The following is a 25291-nucleotide window of genomic DNA, read 5'->3' as shown; positions in this document are numbered from 1 at the left end:
GAAATAACAGACCGCATTCTACAGTACCTTAGAATTCAACCAAGCCATGTACTAACGGTAATTAGCCTTTTGGTTGACTTTATCAAACAGTGTTGCTAATGTTACACAAACCATGTTCCCATTCGCCATCTCAGATGATGATGATCAATGATATGCTAAAGCCCACCCAAATTGACGTGATTGGTTACAACATGTTTGTGACGCAGAGAACGGGCGATTTCAAAACGTGTTTTAGAGACTGTCTTTTTTTCACTGCAGTTTTAAGGAGAAAATGCTCAGCATATGCTTATGAATTTGCACATGGTTTGTCTAAACGCATATTAAAAACACCACATAGACATATAAACAACATTTAAAAACTTGATTTTCACCACAGGGGGACTTTTAATTTGATTTATCATTCAGTTCAGGTGTGTGTCATTAATTATCCTTGTTCGCCAGTGTACTTAAGTTCCTCTGTTTCTGTCCATTGCTGTGAATTGCTGTGAGGTCTTGTCAATGGTTTAGTTGTGTTGGATTGCTGTTCTCTGTTTGTGGATATACCTGTGGATTTATTAAGAATGCCTGTTTCCCTTCATCTACGTGTTCATGTGTGTTTACAACACAGCGTTGTGACTTATTATTATTATTATTATTATTATTATTATTATTATTATTATTATTATTATATCAAAGTTAAGATATTAGATTATTATTATTATTATCATCATTATTACCTAACATCTTAACTTATATATAATAATAATAATAATAATAAGTATTATTATAATTATTTTATCAAAATATCACAAAATATTTTTTAGTGGTTCAGTCTACAGACTTGTTAACTCACAACTGAATCGGACAGTTATTATGATATCAGAATTAATTGTGATCTAATGTTTATACAATAACAACAGCAATAATAATAATTATAATAATGAATAATGATAATAGTAATAAAAATAATTTATTATTGTCATTGTTATATTTGTTGTTGTTTTTTTAAGAATGCACATTAGCTTATTTTCCATTAACCTGTTAAAATTTGCAAAAATGTAAATCGACACTCTGTCAGTAGGTGGCGCTTATGGAACAGCAAAAATCCTCTCGCTTATTTCCGCCGTTTTTTCCAAACAAAACGAAACCTACGCTGAATGCTGTATCAGTATTTACTGTGAGTTTTTCAAATGCTGGCAATCAAATATGGTTTTAATGAAAATTACATCGTGGTTTATCGTCAAGCTGGTTACCGTTTCATTCCTAACCCTCAATCAAGATTGAGGTTGGCGACCCCTCGTAAATCTTTACCGACCCCCAGGTTGGGAAACACTTCTGCACACAAGTGACCACTAAGAAAGGTCCTGCTTATGTAGGCCGTTTACAGATTTAGAGTTTAAAGATTTGCCTTGAGGAGAGCAGCTGCTAATGTAGACGGCAGATAGCGACTGTTTTGGAACATGGCTTTTGACTCCCATGTCTTTCTTAATTGACTAGCTACAGTCTGATGATTTCTGCATTTACCGACGGTGTTCCTTGTGTTTTTTCTCCTGAAGGCGGCTCTTAAGAAGTACCAGATGGAGCACAAAAGCAAAGGAGAGAGTCTGGAGAAATGCCAGGGTGAGCTGAAGAAACTGCGGAGGAAGAGCCAGGGCAGCAAAAACCCCTCCAAGTACGGCGAGAAGGAGTTGCAGGTGAGCCCCCACACCGCTGCGGGTCGCGAACAGAGCTAGCGTGTCGCTGTGGGCTCCGTCCCAGGCCTTTGAAAGGGACGGAGGTGTATGGATAGGCTCTGGTTCAGCAAGGCCACCTACATCATGCTAATGCTGAGATGATTTTCACCAGCGTCTGAATGTAAGAAGTGCTGTGAGCCTCTTGAGGCAGTGAGAACACAATGGGTGGGCGAAAGCCGTAGGTGTGTATACAAACAGCGCTGCGGCGTATCAGCTAAGAGGTTGTGCCGAACACACACGCACACACACATCATGGCTGTTTTTTACTAACTTTCTTGCCTGTGTAAAGCATGCGAGTGGACCAGGCCCCAACCTACCGGATTAATTTCGGTGTGAATGCTAGCCTGCTGAGAGGAGTCTTACACTACGACAGCGGGGCGGTGGAGACCCAGCACAGATCAATAAGCCAAGTGCATGTGCTCTGGGAAAGCTTACGTGCTCTGCCGGGTGTGGAAGAGCCGCCCTCCTGACCCCACTACTGAGTCATGAAATATCCCTGATCAGCTCACACTTCCTCAACATGGAGCTGTGCACCTCTGGTTTTAGCTTTGAAGTTTTTATTTGTATTAAGATTGTTTGGATTATTATTATCTGATAACAATAACAGTAATTATTATTATTGTTAATTAATAATTATAATAAGTATTATTATTATTATTATTATTATTATTGTGTTTAGATTAATTGTGTGTGTGTGTGTGTGTGTGTGTGTGTGTGTGTGTGTGTGTGTGTGTGTGTGTGTGTGTGTGTGTGTGTGTGAGATAATTATTGATACTAATTATATTGTTATTGTTATTATATGATAAAAATAATAATTATATTATTATTATTATCAGTAGTAGTAGTATATTTAGATTATCATTGTCTAGATTATAAGATAACATCAATAATTATTAGCTAGTATTATGATTATTGTTTAGATTATTATAAAACAAATTATTATTTTATTATTATTGTATTTAGATTATTATTATTATTATTATGTTAATAATAATATATGATAATTATAATTATTATTATTATTACCCTATCATTATTATTATTATTATTATTATTATTATAAGATTGTTTTCTTTATTAGATAATATTTATGATTATTAGATCATATTTATTATTATTTGTATTATATTATTGTTATTATTATTATTTTTATTATTATTATTAATAATGTATTATTATTATTATTATTATTATTATTATATTATTATATGATGATAACAACAACAACAATAATAATAATATACAATATAATATACATTTTATTGTTATTTTTATATGACAACTAAAGTTTTAATTTTCAGTTTGTTTTCTATTTCAGTGTTCCATTTAATTTAATTTATTGCAAAATATGGGAAGGAAAAATTATTTGTATAGCACAATCCATACACAATGGTGAGTCAAAATGCTTTACATAAATATTGAATAATCATTATTATTATTATTAGTATTAGTATTTTATTTTTTTTTATCACCTTTGTTATGGGTGGTCTTTTTAAAAAAATAGTATACAAAAGTCTTCATAATAGGTGAAGGTTGTATTAGCAGAAGTGAATATTGCTTGTGTGTGTGCGGTCAGATGAACTGGCCTCTGGCTGTGAGCGTGTGTGAGCAGGTACTGTATCTGTCAGTGACTGCTGTCTGAGATGCAGTGCTGCTGGGAGTTTATACAGTAAATGTGTCTGTCTGCTGCCAGAAGCTCTGCAGATATTGAGCTCAGGCCGGGTGGAGCTTCACTCGCCTCAGAGAGACGCAAACATTTTCAGTTTCGTGATTTTGTAAGCTAATGTTAAAGCTACAATAAACAAGAGGTATTGCTGTAATGGTGGCAACAATATTCGTATACTTGCCAAGCACAATAATGTACACCATACCATTCAAAAATGTTTTTTGCAAGAAATTAATAGGCTACTTATTCAGCAAGAATGCATTTAATTGAGCGAAATTGACAGTAAAGACTTAAAAACAAAAGATTACCTTTTCAAATAAATGCTTTTTTTTTTCATTTATAATGTATTCATCACAGAATCTAGAAAAAATGTTTCCACAAAATATCAGGGAGCACAACTGTTTAACATTGATACTAAGAAATGTTTCTTGAGCATCAAATGAGCATATTAGAATGATTTCTGAAGGATCATGTGACCAGTGTTGCCAAGTCCGTGGTTTTCCTGTGAAATTGCGCTACTTTTAAATTGTTGCCGTGTGTTTGTCAGTTTTCTGCTATTTTTCATTGGCCATCGGGCTCCTTTTGTTGCACAGACCTGGCAACCCTGCATGTGACACTGAAGACAGAAGTAATGCTGAAAATTCAGCTTTACCATCACAGTAATAAATAACATTTTAAAATAGTCAAATAGAAAAGTTATTTTAAATTGTAATAATATTTCACTATATTACTGTTTTTTTTTACTGTATTTTTTATCAAATAAATGGTGAGCATTAAAAAACCTTACCGACCTCATACTTTAAAACAGAAGTGTAGAATTCTACTAATGTCACAGCTATTTTACTTTATTTACTTTACTTTAAAACAAAGTAAATCCAATCAGTCTCATCCAATCAGATCTGTGGCATAATAAAGTTATTATTGCCATGTTTAAGACCACCTTTCACCCTTGGTAAAATCACTGTTACACACTACAGCTTATTGCTTTAATAAAATGACAACTGTCAAAGATGTTCAGTTAGTCGTTTGATGTATTAATATTACCAGTTTGCGCAGAGTTTCGGGCCTCACAGTTGACAAGCAACACAGTCACATGCCACATTAAATATATAATGTTTGGTCACGTGTGTGTCTCTGAATTTAAAGGAACACACCGACTTTTTGGGACTTTAGCTTATTCACCGAATCCTCCAGAGTTAGATAAGTCCATACATACCCTTCTCATCTCCATGCGTGCCGTAACTCTGTCTGACGCACCCACCGCTAGCCTAGCTTAGCACAAACACTGGAGGTAAACGGCTCCAGCTAGCATACTGTTCCCAATAATGAATAACGAGTGATTTGCTCGCAGCACCTGAGAAGCCCCATGGTGAGGAGCAGAGTTCACTCAGAGTTGGAGTAAATCCCTCCGCCCAAGTAGCAGTGCTTCGCCTTCTGAGAATATAGTTCCCAGTATGTATACGGTTAGAAGATGGCTGCGTCTCATGTGACCTTGTTATTTGTACACGCTGTGACTATACATATCTCAACATGTAAATAGGAAAATGTTGGCGTTATTTTGTCACTTATTGGGAACAGTATGCTAGCTGGAGCCGTTTACCTCCAGTCTTTGTGCTAAGCTAGGCTAGCGGTGGGTGCGTCAGACAGAGTTACGGTGTGGTGAACAAATGAGTCCTACTGAAGAGATGAGTCCGAGCTTAGGACCCAAGCAATCCGATTGGTTCAAAGCACGTTTTATGGGTAATCGCTTTAGTGCCTGGCTACAAATCATACAAAATCACTTTATTATAGAAGACATTTGTATTACGTTATAACGAGTCATTAATGTATTTTAACTTATACGTTTCATATACTAGTATTTAACCGAAGCTATAGATTGTGAAATTAAACATTTCTCGTTGTTAGTGTGTTTTTTTAGTTAGCTTAGATAGTAGCATAGCATACAGCTAACGTTATCCGATGATCGTGCTAGCAGTTTATACTGCCCTGATACTGCCTTACCGTATTCACAGCAAGTTATTTTTTATCGTAATAATCAGCGCAATATGTTACAAGTACACTTTTTTTTAAATTAAAAGAACCATAAAATGTTTATTTGTGTATATTACTAACAGTTTAGACAGCTCACGTTAGCTACAAGTTATCGCAAGAACAGATTAAGATCAGGCATACTACTGGCATACTAATGGGGTCCTAAGCTCGGACTCATCTCTTCAATAGGACTCATTTGTTCACCACAACGGCACGCACGGAGATGAGAAGGGTATGTATGGACTTATCTAACTCTGGGGGATACGGTGAATAAGCTAAAGTCCCAAAAAGTCGGCGTGTTCCTTTAACAACGACAATGAACACTGCTAATCAGATCAAAAGCTGTATAATTACGCATTTAGATGATATATTATGAGTTATTTTATCTTTCTGAGCTTCTAAAAGATCGATTCTGAAAACCTGCTTCAGTCCAAAGAAAAGAGCAACTCTCATTTTCTACCTCAGACTCTTTCTTTTCATGTAAATGTGGCCTTGAGCGAGAGCAGGAAAAGTCAACTGATTTAGTCGAGAGCCCCAGGGGCGTATAAAGCAAAGTCTGAGTGCGCACACACATAAATGCAGATACTTCATCTGTATTACAGTAAATCACGGCGCTATCGCTTAGAGAGTGATGGCGGTTTGGAGGTTCACGGATTGTGATTCATTGGAAAAGCTCCATGAACCGTCATGAATTGACTGCTCTGTCTGAGCGTGTTCAAACAACTGTTTATGCACTCGGGTTTTCTCGCTCTCAACTCTGTTGTACCTCCGTCCTCTCTTCTTTTTTCTTTTCTTTTTTTCCTCGTCCTGTTGCTGCTGAAATAATTAGTCGCTGAAGTCCCTCTGAAGATGCTAATTAGCTAATTATTCAGTTCGGTAGAGTGGTCTGAGTTACAGCGGGAGGGATGTGAGATTCGGCGGAGGTCTTCGGCGCCCGCTGTAATATCACGTTAACAGACATGTCATGCTTCTGAATGGTGTGGGCTCCTCGGCGAGTTCAGGGAAAGTAATTAGCGTATCTACAGAAGAACACTTGCACGTGTGGTTAGCCCACATGACTCTGTGAGAGTCATCTTGAGAGAGCCAGGGATTGTTGCTTTGCTAGGCTGGAGAGGAAGCTGCTGTGCCACTGGATGAAGGACTGCTGATGTCAGAGGAACGAGTGGAGCTGCGGCTATATCAGGCTGACGCAGCGGGACACCCAGCAGGAAGCGTTTAAGTTAGAGGGCTTTGTAGGCTAGTGTACAGCACGTGAGTGTTGATTTAGACATACAGTAGAGGGATTCCAACCTCCCATCCAGCACACAGCCAGGGTCCAAAAAACACTTTTCTAAAGCTGCAAATGCTGGGTAATTTATGAAAATGACTCAATCCTATAATGAGGAAATATTTAGCTGAATATTTGCAGCAAACAGCACGGGTCAGTTTAATTACGTGTGTCACCTCTCACAAAATTGACAAAAAAAAAATGAAAACGCTACATGAAATTGCTGCATAATGATTTTGGCTCCAAAGGCCCAAGACAACGGCCCCCTAATATTGATATGTATCTCTGGTACTACTTCTCAGTTTAATGTTATACATCTGTTTTTAGAGTTTTAAATTTCTACATTTAAATAATTTTAAGACACACACTGTTAGGGCCCACCAGGTAGTTCACTGTGGCCCCCTACTGGGCCCCAGCTTCTACTGTTTTTAAGGCTTCGATATACATCGAGGAAATTCGAAGATCAAACTGGTGTGACGTCATTTAAAAAAAAATCTGAGCAAAACAAAGTTTGTTTCAGGAGTTTAAAACGGGCTGGTAAATACCTTCGAACTACCATTGGTCTGTGGTGATGATGTAATAGGTGGGTGTGGCTCTGAGGCTCCGCCTTCTTGAACATGGGTAAATTCTCCGGTTCATTTCTTCTGTTCAGTTCGTCGAGGTCAGACATCCGAGAGTAAATACATGAACACACTGAAGAGCAACTTTATAATTGAAATTGAAGTTGTAATTCTAATAGAGAAAGACTGACACTTTATTTGTGTGTGTTTATTACTGAAAATACTGCTTACTTTTAAGCAGTGTATTGTAGAAAACGCTATATAAATAAACGTGACATGACTTGAGTGTGGAATTGCAGAGCTTTTTCAAACACGACCACGTCGCTATGATCAGATGCTTTCTTAACTGCCGTTTTCTCACCACTGTCATTCTTGGCTGCGTTTCCACTTGGCATTAACATGCGATCACCATCAGTCACTCAGGACACACTGGTCAATATCAAGTGGCTCCTGTATCAGGGTAACCAATCGGATCTCTTTTTCCTGTGCAATGGATGGATTTGGTGCAAAGTCGACCTGAAGTGGTGTGTTTTCTTTTAAAAACCATTTTCAGTCACAGTAGACTTTACAAATCTCGCAAAATGAGGAGGATGCAAATAGTATTAAGAAACATGGATCCGAGATCGGTTCCAGCTGTGGTGGGAAAAATGCTAGTCTTTACAGAGAATGAATGGTTCTGCAACTTTCGGGTGCGAAAGCAAACTCTCCATTATATTTGCGATCTACACCGCCCTGACAGTTCGAGAGAGAGGAGGGGGAATAATGACAGTGGAAGGGGCTTTGTGAGACGTCGACCTGTGAATGCAGAGACGGCTGGATTGCGTTTACATTGCATTAAAGTCCGCGTGAACAGGAAGTTGCAAACGACTTTTCTCCAGTGTTGTGACGTATTTCCCAGTGAAAAGGAATATTGAACAGAGGGCAGGGTTTTACTCTAGCGCTCCTCCATCTCTGCTCATAACACACTAACGGTTTGAGGGGAGTGGTTAAGCGTTTCCCAACCCAAGCCGTCAAACCTACATCATCAGAGAAGGAACGCCATTCCAGACCGGAAGTAACTTTTCAGACTTTGTTTAAAGATTACGACGGCAAACAATTTTTTTCTGTGTATTAACTTACATGGATTAATTTTTCACCACAAGACTAGTAATATGCGCTAACAAAGTAAATAGGGTCAATTTTGATTTCAGTTGGACTTTAAGATCCGATCACAATGCGTCCTCGACTACCTCTGAACCAGGACCCGTTGATCGGACAACATTCTGAGTTATGGTGACAATGAAAACAAAACTAAGCAGAACAGAACAAGACATGTTCGTGACAATGTCCAAATCAGGGCCATCCTTAGGGCGGCGCAAACGGTGCCACAACGAGGGTGAATCCCCCCGGAACACAATCGCGAACGGGCCGAGGAGGACTCCAAACCCTCTGTCCCTATGGCTCCACCTTGCTCAGTCGTCCCTCTGGTTTCGCCATCAGCTGCGCCTCGACCCTCCATTTGCCTGAGTTCAGAAACTATCTATCAGTTTTTCAACAAAGCTGATCATTTAAAGGCCTTGGAATTTTGCATATCAAATATGAAACAGTATGATTTGAGTTAAAATCTAATTGTCTTTTTGATATGCATTACCTGTTTGTTACTCAAGATAACATGCATATAAGCTGGACCAGTTTGGAAAATACTGTTTTTTTGTTTTGTTTTTTTGTTTTGTTTTTGTGATTTGAACAAAAGAAGCTAAATTTATGATGCATTTGCTGATTTGAAGTATATTATTGACAATAAATAATAAAAAACTCTCACATCCCTGAAGTTAGTTGGTGTATAAGATAATGTCATAATGTCAGTATATTTTATGCCACGTTGTGCAAGCAGTACTGGATTTTTTTTTTGGAAATGTCATCTTGGCAAACACTTTTGGAGGTTTCATTCTTTTCCTGTTCAATTAGATACTGCAGGATCTTGGATAAAATACCAAGTTTTCAAAAACAATAACTGTAACTATGGTGAGAGGAAACTATGCCCTTTCAAAAACATTCTGTAAAAATACCATGATAATTTGATACACATCATGACACTGAATAATTAATCTTTTAACATGAAAGTACTGCTTTAGGCAAGGCAAGTTTATTTATATAACACATTTCATACACTATGGCAATTTAAAGTGCTTTACATAGAAAGGAATACAAATAATCACAAAATATTAATAAAAATAGTTATTCAAAATGTTTTACATAGAAAGGAATTAAAATACCACACTATGGTAATTCAAAGTGCTTTGCATAGAAAATAAGCACAAAATAAAAGCAAAGGAAATTAAAACCGTTATAAAAGGAATTAAAAGAGATAAATGATACAGTTATAAAATTAATTAGAGTAAAAGTAATTAAAGTAGTTAAAAGATGATTCATAGAATAAACTTCTCATCTGGCAAAACACTGGTGTATCTTATTTTGCATCTAGTTTTACTCTTACATTGTGTCTGTGGTGTTTATTCGGCACGCCTAAGAATTCCATTGGACGTCTCCGATGGACCTGATTTTTCCCTAAAATCGGACAGGAGGAGCTCTAGGACTGACCTCGGGTTCACTGCCCCATCAGTCCACACCCCATAGAACCTCAAGTTTAATTTAGTGTGGTTTTGTAAAGGTATTCATTTTAGATGAGAAGTTCATTGGAATAGCTGTTGCTTTGTGCAGAGGAATCTGTGATATTGTTGACACTAACACGAGCAGAACAATAACTGTGTCTGGAATTTCCCTGCGGTACATGTCTTCAGTTTCACTTGTTAGTGAAATGTACCTTGTGTCAAAATAAAAGTTGAGCTGGACTGGTTCAGCATGTCCCAGAGTAAAACATGGCTGTTTTTAGTGAGTTTTTCTTGTTCTCCAAATTAAAGTAACATGTTGTTGGAACTGCAGCCTGGACGCTGAGAAATGTTCAACTTTAAGTAAAAGTTTTACCGACCCAAAACTTTTGATTGGTAGTGTATCATACTTTTGGATTAATATTATTTGAGTATTCAGTATGATAATAAATAATCAAGGCACGGGTACTGAAATCTTACTGTGTCACCAGTATACCGTGCAGCAATTCTCTCCACTTTCTCCACCATTAACTAGAGCGTTTGTGCTAAAGTCACATGACCTGTGTAACATCTTTCATAGCGGCTGATTGAGTAGGTCTGACAGCTTCCATATATGAAACGAAGGGTCCTGCCTTCTCCATCCATCACGCCATCAGCACGCCTGTCACCCGCGTCACGCCTGTCCACGCGGCCGCCTGCTGTCATGACCTCTAATGCATCTTTTCATCAAACACTCATTCCCCATGTTCTATATTTCCGTTGTGCTTTTCCTCATTTCACCTCCTGTGCTGTCGTACCTCACCGTATCTCTTTCACACTGCAGTACTCTATGACTCATAGTAGAGTTGTATCTGTATGTTATTCTGAAGGCTGTAAAACAAGTCCACATGTCTGTTTGATGTATTATTCTACAAGGCAGGAATCTTCCTTTAAAGTTAAAAAATGTATCCTTTATCCTTTTTAATGAATTATTTTTTGTCAGCAAATATCATTTTGCTTGAAAATATGTAACATTATGCAAGTATAAAGGGGTTTTGAACAAGTTTTATTCCATTCATCAGTAATGCAGAGTTCTGTTTTTCAAGGCTAAAGACTATGGGTCTTCAACAGGGGTAATCTCCTGCTGGGGTTTATCTCAAGCTATTTTTTGAAGTTTTAGGTCAGCCAAATCTTTCATTGGCCCTCCTTCATTAAGTCTACATTCACACTGTCAGTTGATTGACAACAGCATTTACTTAGTTACAGGTGTGACTCTTGAAATATCCTATTCAAACAGCAACTTGCAATAGCGTCTTGAAATTTGAACACAGTCTTTATGAACGTGCAATGGGAGTCAAGCCCGAATTCTATTACCAGTAACCATAGCGACAGTGACCAAAGGAATATCAAAGAAGGCGACGTCCATAAAATAGAAAAGTGTTATTACTTTTGATATGACAAGAGTCCAATCGAGCCACGAGTTCATCCGTCAAATCTTCATTAACTGACAGCAGCTTTTACATCTGAGTGGAGAGCGGAGCATTTGAGTCACGCATAAAACACAAAACTGAAGGGAACAGCTCTGGTGGAGAACAGTGGATCTAAAACCTTCAGGTGACACACAGCTCATATCTCCGTCGCTGTGAAACCACACATGAAAAACTTCAACACACGGTAGGCACATTCACATATAAATATTGATCAGCGAACATAAACAGATCAACCATACTTGCTTGATGCGTAAGAACAGACCTCATTGGTTGCTGTGTAACTCATGAGAATGAGTCTCATTGGTTCACACACATCAAGCAAGCATGCTTGAGCTTCCGTTTACCATAACTAATGTGTGAGTTGATGAATATTTTTATGTGAATAAATGGCAATCTGTTCATCATATAGAGCAATAGAGTCTCTTAAGAAAATGTGGACCAAACTGCTCAATTCATATGGATTTAGTATCTCTTTATGAACTTTTTGGAGCGTCAAAGTGGTACAGTAATAGCGTAGACTTTCAAATCACTTTCTTTTTTAAATTGTTAATTTGTGTTTTGAAGATTAACAAAAGTCTTACGGTTTTGGAATGACATGAGGGTGAGTAAATTATGACCGAATGTTCATTTTTGGGTGAACTAACCATTTAAATACTTGTAGTCCCATTTTTCTGGAAAAGAAAGACAGTACTATTTAAATACATTCATCCAGGGTTTTTCCTGCATAGAGAATTAAAGGATTAGTTCACTTCAGAATTAAAATATCCCGATAATTTACTCACCCCCACGTCATCCAAGATGTTCATGTCTTTCTTCAGTCGAAAATAATTTTTCTCCATATAGTGGACTTTAACAGGTGTAATTGCAGTTTCAAAGGGCTTTACACGATCCCAGCCGAGGAATAAGGGTCTTATATAGCCAAACGATCTGTCATTTTCTATAAAAAAAAAAAAAATATATATATATATATATATATATATATATATATATATATATGAAATGTATATGTACTTTTTTTAACCACGCATTACGTAATCATGTTGAAAGGTTACAAGTGACGTAGGCGGAAGTACCGACCTAGAGGATTACAAAGTGAACGCGCAAAGACTAAGTCAATTGCCATTTACAAAAAAATAAAAGGTAAAACAACAATGTTGTTTGGAGTTTTTCGCCCTACCCTACATTTTTGAACCGTAACACACGTGACCTTTCAATGTGATTATGTAATGTGTGGCGCATCGCAGAGCTAGTGCAAGATGAGCATTTGTGGTTAAAAAGTTTTATAAAATGAAAAATAGGAGGCTGAAATTGCACTGTGTAGATGACAAAATGGCTTTAAAACAATGTTTCATGACCTTATGTTATGTTTATGTTCAACTGCATTGCAAAATGGCCCTTTTTAGCTGTTATGTTGTATTTAATTACTTTGATGTTCAACAGGTTAGCTTTTAGTAGAATATTCCAATTTATCTTGATAATTGTCATTTTCTTAAACCATCTAATTATTAGAAAACCCATAATGCAGCTGTTTAACAGCTAAAGGGGTCCCTTTTGCAGTGTAGTTGAACATAAACATAACATAAGGTCGTTAAACATTGCATTAAAGCCTTTGTTTTCATCTACACTGCACAACCAGAGGCAAAACATTTCAGCCTCCTATTTTTCAGAATGTTTGCTGTGGCCAGTTGAAGTGCATGTGTGCACATCATCAGGATGGTACCACCTCCGCCTTGTTTTGAGGCAGGAAAAACCCTGCATATATCTGTTAAGAGTTACTTTTCGGATTACATTAGCATATAGATGACACACAATGACTAAAAGCCACAAAACTTACACTTATTTTGTCTTTAATGCAATCTTCTGTTGTTCCTCAACACATGTAAGCTAGTAGCCATCAGTGTAAAACTAGCGCCAACCTGTGGTAATAGCTTCACACTGCATGTACTCACTCCTTGCATTTTGTGGCAGTGTCGTGAACAAAGGTTGTTTTATCTTGCAGATACTCAATCTAGTAAATACTCTCTTCAACAAGCTCTTCTTTCAGACAATTCAGTCCACTGGATACAGAGTAGATGGAAGACCATCAAATCTCTCTATAAAACTCTTTCCTGCTGCTGGTTTTACAACCCATTAATTTTACATCCCAATCTTCATCTGAACGCAGTCGAGCTTTCGCTGTGTGACCGTAGGAGATTTTCTGCTCCATTAGATTTCTGAGTCTGACTTGTTCATCAGCGTTCACTCTCTCTATAAGTCCGTTTTTTTCATTGGAAGTAGTTCCCGTCATTGATTCTTGATGGTGTCTGAAGTACTTTTCTCATTATTATGCTTTTCTCATCACTTGTTTCATTCAGGCCACTATAACTGAGTACATGATGATACCAGTGAGTGATGGGGAGTCCCCCTCGTCCTGTTGTGGGTAAATTGGAATAGGGCACTAAAACACCTGGATGTGTTGAGATAATGAGTTCTGTAATGGTTCTGACATTTCCGGGAGCTGAGAGTTCCCACTGGGGATGTGAGAGAGGGAGATGGCAAGGTGATTATGGACCAATCAGCAGAGAGCGGGTATAGACGAGATCATTTTAGTATTCATATATTCACAGCACTTCTGCTCGTTTTAATCTAGAGCACAGTCACTGACAAAACAGCACTAAAAAGCACCAAATTTGTAGTGCCATTATACATGAATATGATAATCATTCAGTACCACGGAACTGTCGCAATAGTTTTTGTAAGGCATAATGGAGAACCTGCACTCTCCTGTTACCAATTATTTGCGAAATTATCTTCATTCTCGAGTTTTTAATCCGTACCAAAAACGAGTTTCACAGCCTGATGCCAAGCGAGAACATTTTTAAAGGGATAGTTCATCATTTACTCACCTTTTTAACTAATTTTCAGCGATGTCATAACAGGAATAAATTACATTTAAAATATATTAATGTAGAAAACAGTTATTTTAAATTGTACAAATATTTCACAATATTACTGTTTTTGCTGGATTTTGGATCTAATAAATGCAGCCTTGGTGAGCAGAAGAGACTCCAAAGAACCATTAAGCCATCTTAAGAACATAACACAGCAAATAATGGTTCTTTAGGAAGGTCAAAAGGACATTCAAGAACCTTTAAGAATGTAAATGCAAGCTTTTTGTATGTTCACCATAGAAACGAATTGTTTTTTTTTTATCTTCCGCAGTTTGTTGAGACCATCAGCAGTAAACAGAGTGAGCTGGAATCCTTCATTGCAGAGGGCTACAAAACAGCACTTTCAGAGGAACGTAGGAGATACTGTTTCCTGGTGGACCGTCAGTGCGCCGTGGCCAAGAACAGCAGTGCCTACCACGGCAAGGTGAGACCCAGATGATTTTTCCTTTGCTGTACAAGATAGACAGCATCACCACCGATGCACTTTCACAGTCTCTCCTGTAATATGGCTGAAGACAGCAGCAGTTGCCATGGCAATCCCCAAAGATCACCCCTCACTACCGTCTCCATTGGGCACAGTTTGTTTGGGCTTATTGCAAAGATGAGATTTATTCTCCCCTGCAATTGTCTGTGTTCCAAAGATGCCTGTGAAGTATTGCACGCCATTTCTGGACATATCAGTTATCTGTAATAACGGAGCCACTTCCCCACGGCAAAACGTCATCATTGTAACTCCAGACTGCATGTAGAGCAGTTATTTAGATCTGCAGGTGGTCCCACCTCATATGCAATCTACTTAAATGCTCCTTTTTACATCTGTATACTTGTGTGTGCTGAAGAGATGCTTGCACGTGGCTATTTTGTGTAATATACTATTGTATAACTTGCTCTGACTAAACCATAAACCCTGATCATGGACTAGACGTGTGGTGCTGTCTTCTGGGAACGTTGTTGAAGCTGTAGGGAGGGGCGGAGAAAAGCCTTTAGTTTTCAAGAACATCCTGTCCAGTAGCTAATCAGTACGGAGGCGTGTGTGGGAAGAGTTCAGAAAGGGCGCGCTGAAGAGAGAGAAAGAGAGAGAGCGAGTGTGGTAGAGTCGGGAGCCGTGAGTGTGTTGTGTGCGTGAGTCACCAGGAGTGGGCGGTAGGACGGAGACGAAGGCCCCTCACCCACACTGCAGTGAGCTGTACTGTAAGTGGTCCGAGATGTGAGAGACCCATTAGCAGTTGCTCAGAATCAACAACAGGCAACTGCTAGGACAATGACGTGAGGTGAATTATATGTTAAAAGGATTGTGCAAAAAGCTCAGGGTCAAAAACGGTCGATGCCCTTAGGGTTAGGGCTTTTTCAAACCTCTTAACCCTAAGTTGAACTTTGCCACATAACTCAGAACACCCTAGCACCCACCCTGAACATCCTAGCAATAGACTAAAACACTAAAAACACCTTAGCAAACACTGAGGACATCCCAGCAACACACTAAACTGCCAGTCAGAACACCCTAGCAATCACTCAGATCAACATTACACACAAACAACCACTCTGAGCACTCTGAAATGACCCAGAACATCCTAGAAACACACCAACAATCAGTCTGAACAACCTAACAACACTAAAAATAAATCAGAACAGCCTAACAACTCTCAAACGACCACTCGGAACACCCTAAAATGACCCAGAATATCTTAGCAAAACACCAAATACCAGTCAGAACACCCTAAAAATAAATCAGAACAACCTAACAACACTCAAACAACCACTCGGAACAGCCTAAAATAAGCCAGAACATCCTAGCAAAACACCAAAAACCAGTCAGAACACCCTAGAAATCAATCAGAACAACCTAACAACACTCAAACAACCACTTTAAACGCTGTAAAATAGCCAAGAATATTCTAGCAAAACACCAAAAACCAGTCAGAACACCCTAAAAATAAATCAGAACAACCTAACAACACTCAAACAACCACTTTAAACGCTGTAAAATAGCCAAGAATATCCTAGCAAAACACCAAAAACCAGTCAGAACACCCTAGAAATAAATCAGAACAACCTAATAACACTCAAACAACCACTTTAAACGCTGTAAAATAGCCAAGAATATTCTAGCAAAACACCAAAAACCAGTCAGAACACCCTAAAAATAAATCAGAACAACCTAATAACACTCAAACAACCACTTTAAACACTGTAAAATGCCCCAGAATATCCTAGCAAAACACCAAATACCAGTCAGAACACCCAAGAAATAAATCAGAACAACCTAATAACACTCAAACAACCACTCGGAACAGCCTAAAATAAGCCAGAACTTCCTAGCAAAACACCAAAAACCAGTCAGAACACCCTAGAAATCAATCAGAACAACCTAACAACACTCAAACAACCACTTTAAACACTGTAAAATGGCCCAGAATATCCTAGCAAAACACCAAAAACCAGTCAGAACACCCTAGAAATAAATCAGAACAACCTAATAACACTCAAACAACCACTCGGAACAGCCTAAAATAAGCCAGAACATCCTAGCAAAACACCAAAAACCAGTCAGAACACCCTAGAAATCAATCAGAACAACCTAACAACACTTAAACAACCACTCAGAACATTGTAAAATGACCCAGAACATCCTAGCGAAACACCAAAAATAAATCAGAACAACCTAACAACTCTCAAAAAACCACTCGGAACACCCTAAAATGGCCCAGAACGCGTTAGCAGCATACAAAAACCAGTCAAAACACCATAGAAATCCCTCAGAATAACCTAACAACACACAAACAACCTCTAAGAGAACCCTAAAGACCACCCAGACCATCATAGCAGCATAATAAAAACAACACAGAAAACCCTAGGAATCATCCGCAACACATTAAAAACACTCAGAACACTGGCAACACACTCAAAACTATAACTCTGAACACCCCAGCAACCCAAATAACTCTTTAGAACACCTTAAAAACCACCCAGAACATCATCGAAATACATCAAAGAACACTCAGAACACATTTGCAAAACAATATAAACCACTTATAACACCCTAGAAACCTAGCAACACAATAGAAATAACTCCGAACACCCTAGCAACACACTAAAGAACACTCAGAACACATAAAAAAAATGCAGAGCACATTAGCAACACACTAAAAAACAATCAGAGCACCCAACACCCAAAACACTTTATCAACCACTTAGAGCACCCTAGCAATACACCAAAGACCATTCTGACCACCTTAGCAACACACAATAAACCATTTAGAATACCCTAGCAACAACCTGAGAACCACTCAGAACACCTCCACGACCATAATTGAAATGTCTAGGCAGCCACTTGCATTTTCCTCTGAAAGTGTAAAAATCTAGTCACGAATCTGAAGTAGTAACAATAACTGTAGTAACTCTGGTGTTTTGGCAGAAACTACAGTTACCGTTACCATGGCAATTCTTTTTTCTTTCTTCTTTTTTTTACATGAGCAGCAAGTGTAGTGGTGTAAAGCCAACAGAGGACATCTGGCATCTCTCTCTCTCTCTCTCTCTCTCTCTCTCTCTCTCTCTCTCTCTCTCTCTCACACACACACTCACTCACTCACTCACTCACTCATTCAGACTTCATTTTATTACACCAACTTTGCCAGTGCCATTCTAAACAATCCCTATCTTTCCCGTGGTGCTTGTTTGTAGGGTAAGGACTTGTTAACCCAGAAGATCCCGGTGTGGCAACAGGCTTGTGCAGACCCCAACAAGCTGCCCGACAGGGCCATGTTGCTCGCCCAGCAGATGAGCTCTGGATCAAGCACCCTCATCTCCAGCCCTCTGCACTCCTCCAAGGGCAACCTGCTCATCTCAGATCCCATTCCTGGAGCTCAACCGCTGCCCGTGCCCCCCGAACTAGCTGCCTTCATGGGCCAACAGGGGGTTAGTAAAGAATATTTGCCATCTGTTTCACAACATAAAGGATTGATTGTTGGTCAAAATACACAAAATAGCATTTCAAGCCTCGCGTATCCTGATGTGAAAAGTAAATGTTAATTTGCATACTGCAGCATTAGCTGAGCGTAGGATGATTCGACCTCTTTAAAACTCATGTCTGCAGGCTGTGCTTTAGTCGAGTGGCCCCTCGCTAGAGCAGAACGCTCACACAATGTTAATTGTGCCTCTACACCCCATAATGCACTAACGCTCTATTTGTGCTGCTGCTTGAGTGATGCTCGTATATCAGAGCTTGTTTAGAAGTCTGTGGCCTTGTCTGCTGGTTTAAAACCCAGCTTTTTGTGTGTGTATCTGGAAGTGGCCGACCGATATTGCTATTTTTTTGATGGTCGATGCCGATATCACACTATTTAACTGACTACACATGATTTTATGCAGTCTACAATTGCACACGGTATACTTGTTCCTATACTATTTACTATCTTTGTTTAACAGTTCTGTCTTATAATGTAATGTAATAATGCAGAGATCTTCAACCCTGCTCCTGGAGACCCAGACTGTGTTTGAAATCGCCCCCTCATACCCTAATTAACTATTCCCTACATTACTCCACTAATGTAGTCCATTTAAAAGGAGTGAATGAAAACGAGTGAGTGAATTCACTGGAAGGGCTGCCGCTTTTGCATAGTTTGTGCTTGCCGTTTAATAATGATTTGAAATTTAGCAAACTGGCAGCTCCAGTAGTAAGATGAAAAGATTGGAAACTAGCATGTATAAAGTTTAATTAAAATTTATATTTAATTTATACCTGTATGATATGCTGTAGACATATTGGAAATGAATGGATGGATGATTCAGCTGCAGGCGCCATCTTCTGGTCAGACAAGGGAATTCATTCGGCGCGCTACTCTCACAGTGCATTATAAGTATTCTCTATCCATTGAGCGTACACCGGTTGTTCACTCGTTATTTGCGGTGCATTGTGGGATTGAATGAGTGCACTCGATAATATCCACTATGGTTTCAGACACCACTACAAATGGCTGTCCTCTCAAATAGTACACTATTTAAGGGTATGGGGGGCAATTTCGGACACAACCCCAGTGTCCTATAAAGTTCAATTCTAACCTGCAACCCATGGTTGTTAAACTCGAGCAGGGTTGAAGACCTCTGTAATAATGTATTGGACTGTTAAACAGAGACAGTAAACTAATAATAAGACGCTCTGACGCTGGCATTCACAGCGCTGTCAAAATAAAAGTAAAAGACTGGTTCCACTTTATTTCGATAGTCCTCTTCAGACATTCTACTAACTATAAGTAACTTTGCAACTACATGTCAACTAACTCTCATTTGCATATTAGTAGACTGTAGTAGACTGTTAGGTGTTAGGGTTCGGGTTAGTAGAATAAGTTGACTTGTAGTTGCTTTGCTAATAGTCAGTAGAATGTGAATCAATAGAATCAAAATAAAGTGTCAGCAGATATTAAAGCTCCAGTATGTGACTTTGGTATTTGACCACAAGAGGGCGCAGTTTCCAACAATAACAAAGGCGAAGCTTGATGACGCTATGAAGGAGGTGATGATGGGAGATGTCGTTTTTAATGCGTTTTCACCATCTAGCGATATATCTACATGGAATTAATGAATCATGATCACGGATGAGGTAATTTATTCGTTTTTGTATTACCTGTATGTCTGATCGTATTATTTTATGTCATCATAATTAATGAACTGCAAGGAACGTGAAATGTTATGCTATATTATCCCGTTACAACATACAGCTATTTGTCAAATGATTTGTTTGGTTAATGTTGTGCAGTTTTACGTTTTTATGGTTAATGCCGTGTTGTTTAACGTGTTCAAACCAATATCTAAAAGTAAATTTGAACGAACATTTGCAAGTAATGACTAAATATATTTTTTTAACATCATATCCGATTGTATTTAATTGTACTGCCATAATCTCGGTCACCACACGTGATAAAAAGCCTTACCAAAGTACAAAGAGCAAGATAACTTTGTTTATAAGTGCTATTATTGACAGTTGCATGTCTTACCTGTCTCAATACACTCGCGAGAGAGTCTCTGTCAAGTCCAAGATTGACGCGCAGCTCTCTCCATCTCGAAAACGCCTGCCGATATTTATCCAGGTTTTATTCCTTCGTTTGTCACAGTCTGCGTGTATCAGAATATGGACGCTTTCCATATTTTTGTTGGCACTTCAATACTCGCCAAAGAGTAATCGTGATCCATAACAGCTATAACCATACAGTCTATGGCTATAACGCTTTAACCACCACTTCCGCATTTGACCATGCGATATTCCAGTGTGGTGGGTCATATTTTTTATTTTATTCTTTTTTTTATTCTTTGTCAGACGTCTTTATTGTTTATTGTGATAAGAAAAAAACCTCAATAAAGTTGTTGTAAAAAAAAAAAAAAAAATCCGGTGTGGTGGAATATCCTATCACATGGTCCACACCGGAAAAAGGATTGCGTCACTGAGGCGCGACATTTCTTTTCCGGGACGGCCAGTTATTTAAAATCGGAATTTCTCTGAAATAAAAAATCTTTGGAGACTTGTGAGATATTGTAAGTACACAACTGGAGGAAATATATCACCCTGTGCAAGTTATTTTTGGAAATTTTATTACAAAATTCCTACATATTGGAGCTTTAAGCAGACAGTCTACTAATACTCTAATGACAGTTAGTTGACATGTAGTTGCAAAGTTACTTATAGTTAGTAGAATGTCTAAAGTGGACTATCGAAATAAAGTGTTACCAAAAGTCTTATTGGCCTAAGCCAATAATGAAATCGGCATAGGCGATATTTCGGTCGACCATTAGTGTCTGGCATCGCTTACTTGGTGATCTTGATGCTTGCAGCGGCTAATGGGTCCTGATGGCATGTCTCTGGTGAACGGGACGACGGGCGTCCATGGAGACGACTACTGGAACGAGGGAGGGGTCTCTCAGGGAAGACCGCCCTCCCCACCGAATCAGTCTCAACCGCAGAGCCAGCCCCAGAGACAGGTCAGCGACGTCTACTCCAACACTCTGCCTGTCCGCAGGCCTCAGCCCGCTAAAAACAAGACCACTGTGGGTAAGAGAAACCAGCCCTTCCACACAACCTTTTGGGCAAATAAAGTCCTTTTGATTTTGAGAAAAGCTCCATAAAAGAAGTTATGGAAGGAATTATTATTAATAGTTGGTTCGCTCTGTAGGAGAGACACGAACTCTGCCTAGGTCAAGTTCTATGGCGGCTGGACTGGAGAAGAACGGACGCGCTCGCGTACAGGCCATTTTCTCCCACGCCGCTGGTGACAACAGCACCCTGCTCAGCTTCACTGAAGGCGACATCATCACCCTGCTGGTGCCAGAGGCTCGGGACGGCTGGCACTATGGGGAGAATGAGAAAAACAAGATGTAAGCGCTCAATTAGCAACATTATATTAGCAACAGAGCTGAATAGAAACATGAAAAGTCTTAAATGAAGCTCACATCCCATGAAGCTCTGCAGATGACGTTGGGACCGTCGCTAGGGTTTCTGGCCCCAAAAGAGATCTCAACAATATCTCAAAGTGCCCAGAAGGCGACTGCAAAGTGGCATTAGATATGTTTCTCTACATTCTCTCACTCCATATTTTGCAGTAAATAATGACTTAAGAGATAAAATGCCAATAGATCGTGATACATTTGATTACTAGAGTCTTTTTCTCAGGAGAATAATCTGAGATGAATAAATCTCTGTTTAATCTCTTTTGTTTTTGTTTTGGAGATTATTTTTCTAAGTAAGTTGAGATGTTAAAGATATCCCACTAATGCTTTTTCTTTACGTTTTGTTTGATCCACTGTCATGGACGTAAAGTTTCTAAAGAAAAGCTCTTTTCTCTCAGGCGTGGCTGGTTCCCTTTTTCCTACACTCGAGTGCTGCCTGAGAGTGACGGCGAGAAGTTAAAAGTCAAGTAAGTTTCTCTCTTTACATTTGGCATTAACATACTGTACGTTTTCGGTGATCGGATCATGATCAGATAGCACTTGACCACATTAAAGGGATAGTTCGCGGGCGGGTATAGATATATACACTAGATGTCACCTTGGCTACTGCAGTTCATTGGAACGAAACCGTAGCCAAGGCGACATCTAGTGTATATATCTATACCATAGGTCTATACCCGCCCGCGCCCTCAGATCACTTGGACGTGGTTGTGTTCAAGAGGTAACAACGATATAAATACTGTTCGTTTTCTCACACAAACCGCTCGTTTCGTGTCTTAGTCCATCACTGTGTACTTATGATGGGGAATTGTTTAATTTGGACGATGGGGAATTGTTCTAATTTGGACTCTGTACATGCTCTTTGAGACAGTGACCATAGACCTGCATTAAATGACTGACAGACAAGAACGGTTTGACCTAAAAATATCAAAATTGAAACTACTGTGGAAAAAAAGACACCTACATCTTGGATGCCCTTGAGGTAAGCTAAAACATACCAACATTTTATTTCAAAGTGAACTATCCCTTTAAAAGCCAGGTGTAAATGCAGCACAGATATCACGTCATAATCTGTTCACTGAAAACGCATTTGGAAGTTATCAGTTACGTAAGGAATACGAGGTTACACAGCAAATAATCTCATACTGTATGTCACTAACTGACTGAGCAGTGGGATGCAGGTTTGGGCTTTTCTTTTTCTTCTCTGGCGATTTGAAACACAGATATTGTTCTCTTGCGCTTTGATTAAATCGCCTGATTTAATCAACAATATCTGATTATTAATGATTTCACTGGAATGTGGTTGGAATCCTGTTTGGCTCATTTAAATCGCTTTAAAACCTTTTCTTCCAGTTTCTTCACTTCTAATCACTATTATCATCCTTTACTGAGGAGTTTATAAAGAAAGGAAACACTTTAAATTTCTGAAAAAATCTTTTTTGCACGTCATCACGCATCACACACATGACCTTCTTCGGCCAATTGTGACGTGTAACACAGACGCGCTACGCAAAAACACTACGAGGCCCAGAGAGAAGGAATTGAATAGTGGAATAAAGTCGGTATTTTTGTTTGTTTTTGCGCACAAAAAGTATTCTCGTCGCTTGATATACTTAAGATTGAGCCACTGGAGTCACTTGGACTATTTTAACGATGTTTTTAATAACTATTCTGGGCCGGTGAGTTTCGGTCACACTGGAAGCCTATGGAAGAGTCAGAATTCTGTCAGATTTCATCAAAAATATCTTAATTTGTGTTCCGAAGATGAACGAAAGACTTACATGGTTGGAACAACATGAGGGTGAGTAATTACTGACAGAATTTTCATTTTTGGGTGAACTAACCCTTTAAATAACTAAAATATCTAAATGATTTACAAAAACTCGCACCTCAAAAGTTTGTTGTCGGTAATTACATTTTTTATGTTTCTGAAAGAAGTCTTTTGCTGCATTTATTTTGTATCTTAAATCAGTAAAAGAAACTGTAATATTGTGAAATATTACAATTTAAAAGTACTGTTTTCTATTTGTGTATATTATAAAATTTATTTTCTTCCTGTGAAAACAAAGCTGAATTTTCAGCATCATTACTCCAGTCTTCAGTGTCACATTATCCATCAGAAATCATTGCTGCTTAAGAAAACATTACATAATTATTTTTGCTTCATATTTTTTAGAATTGTTTTGAATTTCTTTAACAGCATTTGTTTGAAGTATATATTTTTTATATTATAAACAACTGAATCAGTTTAATGATATTTTATATATTATATATTATAATATAATATTTTATTTTTAACTAATAAAAAAAAAAATATATATATATATATATATATATATATATTATTATTATTATTATTATTATTTTATTTTTATTTTTTTATTATTATTATTTTTTTACAAATCCCCAACTTTTGAGTATTAGTGTGTGCAACTGGCGATTTGCATTTTGCGATGATAAGCTACTGGAGATGCATTTGAATAAAGGTGTAAATGCAATCCAGTAAAAAAACTCTCTGGATACGAAACACAAACACATGTTAATGGCAGGTGTAAAGATGATTGATTGACTGACCTTCATCCTGTAGTCTTCACCATGGGAAGAGCAGCAGCACAGGAAACCTGCTGGAGCGAGAGGACATGTCTTTGCCCATGCCTGACTATGGTCTGACTGCCCGACTGTTGGCACAGAGCCTAACACAGACTCGACCACGTCCCTACAGCATGGCAGGCTTCGCACAGGTACACACTCACACACATACGTATTAGACAGGAATCTCTCACTGAAGTCTCCTTTCTTGGAAATTTCTCTGTAATTCTCTTTAAACTCTGCTCAAAGTGTAATCTTTATGTCAGCTCTTCTTTAATCTGTTCTGTAAAGCTTACTAATGGTGTGGGTCTCTCTTAACGTGCATGATTTGCATATTAAAAAGATAGTTCATCACAAAATTAAATTCCTGTCATCATTTGCTCATGCTCATGTCGTTTCAAACACAAGACTTTCTCTCTTCTGCGGAACACAAAAGCTGTTTTGAAGAGCTTTACTTTTCTGTACACCGAAAGCATTTTGATTAGGGGCAAAAAATGCGATGGAAGTAAATCATATGATTTGTGCACTTTAGTAGCCTGGGTTTCCCCACGCCGCCTTGAGCGCAGCGCGATTTTATTCACGCTGCTAGGCAGCCTGGACACCATGGACCAAACTTTCCCCTCAAAAAGGGAACCAATCACAGAACGGGGAGGGAGCAGCAAGACGATGACGACGTCTATGCGACACACCGAAGCAGTTTGTTTATATCTATGGATCCAACATGGCATCAGACGCGAAGTTACCTTTCGATGCGGCCTTAGATAGTGTTCTAAGTAGTTTAGAACGCAAGTTTATTTCGTATTCTACCTCGTCGAATTTCTGTCGCTCTACATACGTCATCTGGTATAATTGAAACGATTGGCTATGAGCTAAGTACAGGCGCATTTGATAGACATTCGTAGCACCCATTAAACGGCTCTGGGCATTCGTAAACCACGCCTCAAATACAAGAAAATTAACATATGGTTCCCAGACCACATCTCAATGAGAAAGAGGTCTGACGTTAGCCAGGCTAGCACTTTAGTACAAATCTGTCAAATCTCAT

General features: G+C 38.6%; 1 protein-coding gene across 3 annotated transcripts in view; it reads left to right on the top strand.

The window, feature by feature from the left end:
* The window catches only part of baiap2a (BAR/IMD domain containing adaptor protein 2a), a 103645-nt gene that overhangs the window by 70678 nt on the left and 7676 nt on the right, over nt 1–25291 (top strand). For 2 of the 3 annotated variants that reach the window (XM_081382738.1, XM_081382737.1), the window contains exons 6-12: nt 1536–1673; nt 14495–14647; nt 17905–18138; nt 21046–21262; nt 21384–21585; nt 22056–22124; nt 24245–24398. In XM_081382738.1, the coding sequence (XP_081238864.1) occupies nt 1536–1673; nt 14495–14647; nt 17905–18138; nt 21046–21262; nt 21384–21585; nt 22056–22124; nt 24245–24398 (1167 nt within the window). The remainder of the gene's footprint in view (nt 1–1535; nt 1674–14494; nt 14648–17904; nt 18139–21045; nt 21263–21383; nt 21586–22055; nt 22125–24244; nt 24399–25291) is intronic. The other variant, XM_081382739.1, reaches the window with a different exon arrangement.

Source organism: Scardinius erythrophthalmus, assembly GCF_964197995.2.
Source record: "Scardinius erythrophthalmus genome assembly, chromosome: 1".
NCBI lineage: Eukaryota > Metazoa > Chordata > Actinopteri > Cypriniformes > Leuciscidae > Scardinius > Scardinius erythrophthalmus.
This window is presented reverse-complemented; position numbering and strand designations above follow the sequence as displayed.